This window comes from Phycodurus eques, chromosome 17, assembly GCF_024500275.1.
Source record: "Phycodurus eques isolate BA_2022a chromosome 17, UOR_Pequ_1.1, whole genome shotgun sequence".
Lineage (NCBI taxonomy): Eukaryota > Metazoa > Chordata > Actinopteri > Syngnathiformes > Syngnathidae > Phycodurus > Phycodurus eques.
This window is the reverse complement of record NC_084541.1, coordinates 18,505,508-18,517,148: the sequence shown is the minus strand read 5'-3', so window position 1 is coordinate 18,517,148 and position 11,641 is coordinate 18,505,508. Positions and strand designations below refer to the sequence as shown.

Below are 11,641 nucleotides of genomic sequence, written 5' to 3'. Positions count from 1 at the left end.
CCATTATCAAAGCTACTTGACCTTTTAAAATTTAGGCACATTTTCGGAAATAGGCGGATCCCAAAAGTTTCACTTAGTTATTTCTTTTCACACTTGTTGGATGACCAGGTACTCCAGACCCAACTATTTGTATACAAGCAATGAAAAAGTAATTTGTCAACAATATGTCCCCTTACAGGAAAAAGTGTTGTTCACATTATTTTGAGAACTCATGGCTGAATCCAACCTCCGCTTGAATGTGTCGTCATCTACAGTTGCCCAGCAGATGGCGACCAGTAATCATTTTCAAATGTTAATGCCTGCGTTGGTGTTGCCATTAATCAAGATTTGTCAAAGTAAACAAATATGCATGAAAGTAATATAAAAAAATAAACATTCCATGAATCGAAACACCGGATATCAATGAAATGATCAAATTCTTTGCTGGACTTCTGGCTGCAGCAGAATTTAAGGTACCCATCACGCACCCAAATATTGCAACGAGCTCTGGGAGGCCTCCCAACTTGAAAGTTTGCTTGATGGAAATCCTCTGCCAAGAAAGAAGATGGCGGCAGACTGTCTCCAATCTCATTTAGTCTGAAGATAGTTGCATGCTCAGTGCAGCCACCTGGCTGCCCTTTAAACAGCTTAAGGAAGACAGTGTTGGACAGTAACTCACAAGCTGCCTATCTGAGCGTTGTTATGCTCCCAAGCCCTCTTTTAGTGTTTGTACTTTTGTTCAATGAATAATAATGAAGTGTGGTTTTTAGAGCAGCATGTTTTTGGATGGGAGAAAACAGCAAAGAGGGAGAAGGAGAAGCAAAGCAAGAAATGGTGAGGACCAAGTTTTTATTTTTGGTGTTTTTTTATTCCTGCTGTGAATGAAGTACTTGAAGTTTAATTGGCAAGATAATCGTGCTTCACTCCAAAATGTGTCAAATGAATTGTATTTTTACACGCTGGTCATGTGTGTCAGTTGTCCAACTGGTGACAAGACAGACATGGCGTGCAAGATAAGACAAATGCTCTTCTCTTTCCTTCCTGTGTGAAGCAACATGAGTGTTTAGCAACATTAATGGCTACATTTCAACTCACTGGCCTTCCTCAAATGTGCCTGCCACGACCCAAACCAAGAGATGTATCACAATGTATGCCTTTAAAAGTAGAATCTTTCTCCTTTTCATGTTGTGGTTGTACTTTGCAGTTGTACTTTAATGCCTGCTGCAATGCAGAGTTTACTAATACCGGCCTTTGCCTCTCTCATGTACTGAAATAGACAAAAAGATTACAATTAACCACCTATCATGTAGTATAATGCTGTGCACCCGTACGCCACTGTATACTACAACCATGACTACAATATTTTATATTTTGTCTTGCTGAGGATTATCTTCGTAAAGGCATAACTGCCTTAGTTATTGATCTCATTAGATTATATTTTAAGTTCCCCTTATATTGTGGCCAGTGCGTGTAACATATTGAAAATCATCCGGTTTACAGTAGGTGGCTATCATTTGTCAGGCCTTGAATAACAGCCTACAGTAAAATATCACAACGAAGCTTTATTATCTACTTGTACTAATAACTTAGAATTTTCGAGGCACACACTGTGCTGCTGGCTGGACACTATCTAGTCTGTGCTGTTAGAACAGTACGACCTAATTCAAAGCAAAAGTTGCATAATCGCAGAACCACACACACGCAAAAAAAAAAAAAAAACTTGTTTCTGTTTAATTTTAAGCAGGGTACAGTACACATTTAGCCTACTTATAATCAGGCCGATTTTCAGCCTTATTCCCCGCTTCATCAAGATCAACATCAAGTCAGCAAAATCTCAATAATCAGATGTTTTGATTATCCCGACCAAGTGACCGGTTATGTTTAGAGCGACTCTTCCTCCCCGATCTGCCCGGAAAACCGCTGACAATCATTACTGTTAAACCTATTTAATGTTTACGATCGCTAATCCCAAGTGTGCGATCAACACAGAGTTCGGCCGAGCTAAGTGCTCTATAACTGTGATCGCAGATCATTTGGTTTCATTTCCGTTTGGTAGTTCGAGCTTTTTAAGAGCCACTCAGCAGAGCGACGACTCGCCATGACAACCCAGGCTAAACTTAGCTCCTCCCCAACATACAAAGCTCTTAGAACAGTCAAGATAAATTACTTGCTGACAAATTAATACTCTCCGACTTGTCAGCGGCTTTGGCGACATCTTGTGACATTGTAAGGACGTTAAAGAAAGAGGACCTAAATGCGAAAAGGTACATTTTCCAGCAAAAAGTATAAAAAGTAGGACCGTCCTTGTCCTATTTCATAGCTGAATTCATGTATAGTCAACCGCAAAGAGTTTCACTGCACCCCTCTTTGGGTACAATATTCGATGGACACCAAACAATTTCTCGTCACAATCGCGATGAGTGGTTATGTTTGTCATGGTTTGATCGCGCTATGGAACGAAGCTGATGGCCCTTGCTTTGAGAGGAGAAATGTATTGCGAGACGGAGGCAGGGAACGCAAGGTTCCTTTAGAAGTGACTCACGTTCTATTGTATAATCGGCCTCTATTAAAAGAAGGAACATCGCACTCCCATGGCATCAAGGAGATAGTTTGTTACAGAATGGCACCCTCTTCCTCAACACGAGGGCAAACTGCTTCAGCTTGCAATAAAATGGGAATTTGTGACGTTTCTAAACGTTTCAGTTGATCCCGTTCAGTGTGGAAGCAAGTGTGAGTAGGAGGAAGGAGTGATGGTGCTGACCAACACCACCTGTTGAGACTTCTGCATTCTGTGTGTAAAAAAAAACAACAAAAAAAACACTTTGTTCATGCTTTATCCCAATACAAGAGTGCATTTGTTTTTGTTTTTTTGTTTTTACAGCCCCACTATGTGATGTCATTTGGCTCTCTCGCACTCTGATTGAATAATGACATCTACTCTTTCGGGGCAGCTGCGGCCGAGTGGCTATAAATAAAGCCTGTGACTGAAGCACCCCGAGGCTCGATTCCCCCATTCGGCACAGACCGTCACAGCTGATGTGCCCTTGAGCCAGACATCTAAGTAGCTCCACAGTGGCTCCCCAAGGCACCGGAAATATGTATTCTGCACCAGCGTGTCACTTATCTAATGATGTACACTGGCTGTTGGCTACTGAGAAACGGTCACATGGAGAGGTTACATTTGTTGTGATTTAAGTAAAAATGTGTACAGTAAGAAACTGAGTTAATTTACAAGATGCCCCAGTGTGTCTTTGGGAATTTGGCTGCGCTGCACACATCAAATACTTTTAATTCATGTTCTTTCTTTTCCAGCTCAGCATCCCACATAGACATTCCAATCGACCACTGATGTCAAGGTAGAAAATGAACTCCGCCGTGGTGAGGTCGAGCAGCGTTTCCCACTTTTATTGACCCGAGGCCCACATTTTACATGACAAAAATCTCACTGCACCCCGCCACTGAATAAAAATGTCACAAAAAGTATAAATACGGAAGTAATAATGATGATGTCATCTCAGTGGACGCACAAATTAGCAATATAACACAACACTGGTACACTTACAGGAAGGCTTTGACTTGTTCTGTTGTATGAACGGCACTGTTTATTGTACCTTGTACTTATATTTGTAGTTATTCCATTTGTATTTAATTTTCTGACAAATTAAGTGAAACTTGGTAATTTCCCACAGGGCCTGTAATGATCTCTCACAGCCCAAATGTATAAAAGTCATTTTAATTTTCATTTTTGCTAACGACTATTCAGTTCATTTGAATTTCCTTGTTGTTTCTCGGTTGAACTGGCCACTTGAACATCTAACGACAGGAGAGTACAAAAGCGGTTCCCTTTCCTTGTGTGTACGTGTGTGTCACAGACGGACAAGGGGGGCACACCCTGTCGACTACATTTCCCAGAGTGCATCGCGCGCCCCATGATGTTCCTAACAGCTGACAGACGGTGAAAGCCACTAGCAGAGCGTTGTGTGTGTGCGTGCGTGCGCGCGCGCGTGTTGGAGGGGACAAGACTTTGTTGTCGCTAAACAACGGACTTAAACGTCAAGTCGAGGGACTTTTAAACAACCGCCCTGCATCGAGGGTGTTCAGTGGATTAAGAGCAAAGGCGACATATTGTCTCCGGTTCGGAAGCTGGGGACATTGGCGCGGTCAGGTGCTTCTTGTCACAACAGTTGGCCGGGGGCTGCCGCATATGTCGGATTGGAGCCGTTAACGCTTCGACTCCAGCCCTCCCAGCCGAGCCCAAATGCCGAGGAATGGATAGTGCGTCTGCTATCGCCGGGAACATGGTCGAGAGTGGCGAGAAGCCGGCGAGGGGCGACGGCGACGGCGACGCAGCCATGGCCGCGCTCCACCAGTGCGAGCTGATCCAGAACATGATCGATATCTCCATCTCCAGCTTGCAGGGACTCAGGACCAAATGCGCCGCGTCCAACGACCTCACGCAGCAGGAAATCCGCACACTGGAGGTAAATCGGACGCGACTGTGACAAAAAGGCCGTCGCGAGTCTTGTCAAACTGCGGAGTCATGAAGCCGCGACGTCCGCCTCGGTCGCGTAGGCTTTTTTTTTCTTTTTTTTTTTGGAGGCACCCACAAAAATGACGTTTCGCTATTCCATTTTTTATTTTTTTGCATCAGCACCTGAAAGATGCTTGAAAAGCTCCCGTGTGACCTCTCTGCTTCCTCCGTTAAGGAGCTCCCATTGCTTCGTTCATAGCACAATTCATCTCGGCTTAATGTCGAATAATCTGCTTTTATTTATAGAAGTGCACATGCTATGGTGCGCTTGTAATGTAGCCTTGACTCCTAGAGGCCGGCACGATTATCAAACAAACAAAAAGGGGGGGACCCGAATTGCACCACATGTTCTTGTTTATTATTATTATTATTATTATTATTATTTTTGCAAATGCGATGCTCAGTTTAAGCTATCCTGCAACTGGAGCGTTGGAATGACCCGACATTGCTCGCATGGCGCAGGGCCTCTGCACACTATGCTCTCTCCTGCTATGTGGCACAAGATGCATGCATGCATGCAATAGTACCAATCATGATTGCTGTTGTAGAAAACCCTCAACGTTTCAGTCATTTTAATCAATCTGCTGCACTCCCTTTAATATAATTGACATTTCACATTGTTCAGCTGACAAAAATCACGCAACCTCTTCTGTTTTATATTCGCCACGTTCCCTCATGTAATAGCCAGATTTATTCACTCGCCTGTGAGGCAGATGTGCTAAGTATTTTTATAATACACATCACTGTGCAAAAGACTTAGTCCACCATTTAATTTTCTCTTTTGGCAATGCTATAATGACTCACTAGAATGTCACTCAGCAGAGCACATTCCTCTGCCAGGTCTGAACTGTTTATAAAAATGAAACCAAATGAATAGAGCCGCATCTTTGTTTCTTTGTGTTAATATTAATTAGTTGGCAGGCTACTTCCTGGTTTATGGAGGATTACGCACAAACGGGAGGCGCCGTTGTGACTCACGGAGTTGGATGAGTTGCACTGAAGCGATATATACTCCAAGATATTCCTGTTTCCATACCTTTATCCAGATTTACAGCCTTTTCTTTCTTGTCTCATGCAGCTTGACAAAGTTTTTTTTTGGGGGGGGGGAATCAGTTTGTTGTTGTTTAATCATAAATACGTCTGTCGTCCTTTAACTCGTTTCTACAATGTGTGGCAGAGCATTTTCAGGACCGGTGTCACAAAAGATATATTTCAAACACAAACTACGAGTTTTCCCCTTCAATGTGCGCCAGACGATCGACGGGCTCGTCGACAAAAAGATCCGCCGGCGTTTGTTTTGTTGTGGAAGGACTCATGGCTGCTACTCACAATGCCCTCAGCATGCAATGAGAAGAACATCGCTGAGTTGGAGCAGCCTCCTAATGCCTGGATCAGACTACAAGACAAATTTGGCCTTTCACAATTGCGCAATGTCAGACGACTGCCATTAAATCTTGCCGTATCTCAGGCAGACTGTGGCAACACTACGCGACGATGCCACCGCATCCCGTCTTTTATTATCGCTGGGATTTATCTTGTCAATTCGAACACTGTCGGAGAGGTGAAATCAGAAAACGTGTCTCGTTACCATTGCGACACTGGGGGGGGGGCGACAAAATGAGGAAAAACGTGCGGTGGTTGTCACTGGTTCTCGACAGAGGACGTTCATTCAAGGATTGCTTGAGGTATGTTCACGTACTTTTAATACGATGTGGCTCGCAAGCAGGCAACAAAATGTTATGTAGTCTACCAAGCTAGTGCTAACACTAACGGTTGTACGTAAACATGCCGGCGTTCTGTCGAATTATACTGTAAAACTTTGGTCAATATTGGTTTGTGCGCGTGAATAAATGTTGACAGCCGCAAGCGACGCACCGGTCACAATACGCAGTCCTATTGGTCGACGTCAAGGTACGCTGTCGGAGAGTTGTCGTTGATATGTAACACTGCACGGATCTCCCCAAAAAAAATCAAACGTTAGACTTTTCATTTTGGCATCGTAGGGCCAAATCGTTGGTCGTGGATTATGTTACACTACAAGACGTTTTGTCGTTCCCGGCAAAATATGTCGGAACCGATCTCGGAAATCGTCCGCGTTAGCTAATCGGGCCAATATCAGGGCTGAAATCCTGTAGTCTGTTCTAGGCATTACCCGACCTGGCTGTGTTTTTTTTTTTTTTTTTTCTTCCCCCTCCTTCTTTCCCAACGTTAAGGGGGTCATGAAGGGGACCCGTTTTGAAGATGTGGGCAACATCCAGAGGGCCGTGACAGCAGAGCAGTGAAGGATCCCGAAAGAATCCTTCCAAAAGTACATGAAGGCGTGGTGGCAGAGAAGGCCGAGAGAGTGCATTAGACGCCAGGAGGATTACTTTCGAGCAGTTTGAATTTGAAATAAAGCTTTTGTGACAACAGTCCTGGAAATGCTCTGAAAAGGATACATTAAAACAAAGCCGGTACATGTACTATGTAATATTCTCTATTGCACGGCAGCCTCTGCTGTTCACTGTCTATTTGAGGGGCAGTGTTTATTTATTCATGTGGACAGTACACCTGGCAATTAATTAGGGCCATCTATTCCAGCATTGGCTGCTATTTGAGGACCTACTACCTCCGTCCTCCAACAATCATGCCAACCATAAGGCATCTACAGTACGTACACATTTTCCATCAAATACCCCCCCCCCCCCCCCTTTTTTTTTTACCCTGCCAACTGTTGCCTTATTTGCATTATTTTTCACTCCCTCAATATATTTCCACACTTGGAATGAATTGTTTAATTCTATTTTCCATCTCTGGAGAACACATCTTCTATAACCATAAAATAATTCCTGAAGTCCTTGCAACTATGTACAGTATTTCTTCATAATACCCATGTGATCTCCCTCCAGGGTCGCTTCTCTCTGAGGTCGCCACGGGATCTGCTTATGCTCCCTGCTCGTGTTTTTTTTTTTTTTTCTTTTTTTTTTCTTGCAATCATTTCAGCTGCAAGATGATTAGAGGAATCATGTCATGGACTGTATCGAGCTTTTAGGAACAATGCCACAGCATTTAATGAGAGGATGTATTGTGCAGGCATTTTATGTGGATTTTATATTTTTTCTTATTTAGCTGGACAAATATTTTCTTCTTGACTTTAACGCAGGCAGCACGGTGGAGGAGTGGCTAACAGGTCTTCTCCCTGTGCTTGCGTGGGTTTTCTCGGGGTACTTCTGCATCCTTCCACATGCCGAAAACATGCGTTAGGTTCGTTGAAAACTAAGTTTTCCATCGGTGTTAATGTGAATGGTTGTTTGTCTGTATTGTATGTGACTGACTGGAGAACAGTCAGGTTCGACCCTGACTCTCGCCTAAAGTCATCTGTGACCGGTACAGAAGATGGACGGATGGTTACAATGGATACACGGTTGATTGATTAGGTGTACAAGAATAAAACAAACTTGGATAATTTAGAGCTCCTAAAGTAATATTTGTAGAAGCTCTGACCATTTCATTTCAGTTTGACAGTGACACTATGCAGAGCCAATGTCAATGCTGGCCTTTACTGTAGTGTCCATGAGCATGATGGCCCATCGTTGCCCTCCCAAAAATCCCCAGTTCCTGTTGATGTTCTGCTCGAAGTCTCCATCTTGCAGCAGACCATGCCACCCTGGAAGCTGATCAGATATGGTTGAATACTTCTTGAGCGACGCTGACTTCCACAGCTAGAGTATTTGTTGTGAACCTCTCGTCAGACAATAGGTTGGCCATGCTTCTTGTATGGGTTTTGAATGCCTTTTGTCAGTCTGAACTTAGTGTTTTCCCCCCCAGGTAGTTGCAATGAAGAGCAATATTAGTTCATCCATCTGTTGATTGCAGTTCCTGAGATTAAATGACTACATGTACTGCGGTTTACCTAAATTATGTCTTGCTCTCTAAATCCCAAATTATAGAAAGCATCAAGAAACACCCAAAAAAAAAACCTCTCACTGGTTAAAAACGAAATCAAACCATTAATTTTCCAATCATTACATTCACACGATAAGTGCCTTGTCAAGTACTATTTTAAAAGTTTAAAAGGACTACTAAGTCTGAACGGAGCCCCTCCCCCCAAAAAAAATAGTTGCAGTTTATAGCAATGTTAATCTATATAGCTGTCAAATCTTGTCCATATATTTATAATATAGTTTAAGAATAAATGATTGCAGTTCCTGAGATGAACTGACTACTTTTGCTACAATTTACCTAAAGTTTTTCTGGCTGTCTAAATCCATAAATGTAGTGGAACAAAATTCTAAAAAATGTGTCCTCTCCCTGGTAATCTAAAAAACAACAACTCTTAATTTTCCAAGCATTGCAGTCACACAGTCAATGCCAGGAATCAGTTAAATCCCCTTTCTTTTGTTTTCTCTGACAAGGAATTTATTTGTTCATTGCTGTAAGGCAAATTGCGGCATTTTTTTTAAAGTCTTAATTTCTTTGTGAATAATACATTATTATTAATGATATTTTTTGAATCAAGTCGCTCACTGATTGATGGACGTGACGTTCCATAAAGAGGGTAATTGTAAAGGAGAGCCACTTTCTCTGAAGCACTTTGTCAGGGCCTTGTGGTTTGACCTGATTAGTGATCTTGTTGTCGTAACATTGAGCTAGTGAGCCCAGTGCTCAGGTGGTCTTGCAGCAGTTGTATCTTGAAGTGGTGCTGGCAGCGCTACAGCTAACATCCGTTGCCTTTACTGGCACTGTTTTGACATCACTTCTTGCCATCTTTCACTTCTTGTTTGAAATTTCACTTTCATTTCTTGTTTGAGATTTCATTGTGATTTCACGTTCTAAATGCCTGACATATTTGAGCATCTCCTCCGGACTTCATTTTCAATGCTCTCCAGCATAATGAAATGTCTCTAATGTTGCTTGTGACTTTTCCACCAGAATAGTGGAATTATGTGGTTTGATTTCTTAACACATTCACTGCCATTGACGGCTTTAGAAGTCAAATATTCATGTTAACTGGGAAGGCTGGCAGTGAATGAGTTAAGAATGCTAAATTAATTCAATAATAATGTCAGAGTCTGCAACGAATTTAAAGTGAAACGTTATCTCCTACTGATTTCAGTTATGGCTTGACATGAACCTTGATAGCATCAAAATATCAATTGTCATCCTTTTATACATCATTTTTCTTACCGATATCACTTTCATGATATTTCTGTTTATTAAATTCCTATTTGGACTCAGTTAAAATTCAGTTTGCAAGATTGTTATTTGCTTGACATTCCCACACACCCACGAGATGGATGAGCAGTACCTGCTAAATGTTGCAGCTGTCCATTTATTCATTTGGAAGAGAAAAAAACCCCAATACATTCTTAATTAATTCAACCACCTTTTTTTTTCTCTTTTTTTTATTTTTTTATTACTGTTTCAGTACATGATGTACACTCAAGATAAGGATCTTGTTAAGAAACTATAGCTAAAGAAGGGAAACAGAAACAGAGAATTTGACTGATCCTCCATATTATGGAGCCTAATTAGGCATTTCAGTGTAGTAGTACACTAGTACCTTATAGCTTTCTTTACTCTGTGAGGATATGGTATATGTTAGCATGCCAACTGTTTGCATGTTAGCAGTTGAGCCATTCTCTTTCAAAATAGTACCACAGGACAAAATGAAAATACTCCTCAATGTACCTCAGCATGTTCTCCACTCAGATTGCTGTATTGCTAGATGTTAGAATAACAATAATTGTCTTCTTATAATTTGAGCTAATCTCCTTTATAAAATGGTACAGGACCGCAGCGCACAATGTCAAATGCTTATCAATCTGCCTTCGCACCTTCTCGACTCAGTTTGCCATTTTACTGGATGATAGCATAGCAACCTTTTAGCATTTTAGTTTTTCTCTCGCAAAAGTACCTAACACAGGACACGATGTCAAATCCTTGCTATGTGTTAGTATGTTAGCGTTACCAATTCTCATTGGATTTAATATGGAAACACAGGGAAAAATATAAAATCCTTATTCATATGCGTCAGCGCTTTCCCCACTCTGATTGCTATCTTCCCAATGTCAGCATAAAAATGTTAGCATGTTAGCATTTGATCTGTTCTCTTTCACACAGTTACAGCTATCCTCCCCAATCTCTTTGTGTTTTCTGTTTCTGGTTGTCACAAACGAGTCAATTGGAAGATGTTTTAGCTGTATATAGACTCAGAACCCAATGCTACAAACCATGTGAACAACAAAACATCGTGCTTCCCTCATCGTTGCGCTCAAACCTCAAACAAACAGACACGGGCATATACTGCAGATGACGAGAAATCTGGCTGACTCGAGATCTACTCTTTCTTTAATTGATTTGGTGGTACTAGTTTGTCAGGATGAACTTTGTGACCGGCTTGGAAAATTCCGGCTAGCTACAGCCACGAACAGGTGATCAGGTGCAAACTGTTGTGTCACAATAGATGACATCCCTGCTTGAGTTTGAAAGCAACTGAGTGAATGAACAGTGTGAGGTCAAAGTAGCGCTTGCACAGGTGGCGCCAAGTGGCCTTGCTTCAATATTGCACTGGAGTGTAATCAAGAGTGACTCCAATTCACTTTACATGCGCATTGAGACAGTTTTATTATTGCACTTGAACTGTGTGTTGTTCTGCCTTGCCAGTGAGAGGATAATGATACCGGCCTCTCCACATGGAGTGCTAACCGCTACTTCACTTTACGCATGTTAATCCCACTCAGTCTGGCCTCTGTCTGCCTCTCGTACTGCCTACGTTCTACTTTTTCTGTGGCTCTTTATAGATTTCTGAGTTTGGCTCCATCATATCCACTTTGCAGCGCATTTGGAGCCTGTCTGTTCTTTTTAAAGCTGGTCAAAATGTCTGCACAGCCCATGCGTATGCAGCAAAGACTCAAGAGTTTTGTTCGTGATCTATGTTGTATTGAAATGCATGAATTATTATTTTCTTTTACCAAAAATAAAAAATCCTCTCCTTTTTAATTATGACTTTTTGCGACGGTGATCATCGAGCAGCATGGCGTCACTGTGTTTTGTCTCTTCTCTGTGCGGGAGAGGGCCTTTGCTGTGCGCATGTAGCGTGAGCTGTTTTGGCTGCATCTATATTTAGACATCTTCTCTTCCTACGCATTT

At 42.0% G+C, this 11,641-nt stretch overlaps 1 protein-coding gene across 5 annotated transcripts in view; it reads left to right on the top strand.

The window, feature by feature from the left end:
* The first annotated feature begins 638 nt into the window (after window positions 1-638).
* The window catches only part of ksr1a (kinase suppressor of ras 1a), a 31,689-nt gene continuing 20,686 nt past the window's right edge, over window positions 639-11,641 (top strand). For 2 of the 5 annotated variants that reach the window (XM_061702332.1, XM_061702333.1), the window contains exons 1-2: window positions 639-813; window positions 2,861-4,460. In XM_061702332.1, coding sequence (XP_061558316.1) covers window positions 4,248-4,460 — 213 coding nt within the window. In that variant the 5' untranslated portion in view covers window positions 639-813; window positions 2,861-4,247. The remainder of the gene's footprint in view (window positions 814-2,860; window positions 4,461-11,641) is intronic. The other 3 variants (XM_061702330.1, XM_061702331.1, XM_061702334.1) reach the window with 3 other exon arrangements.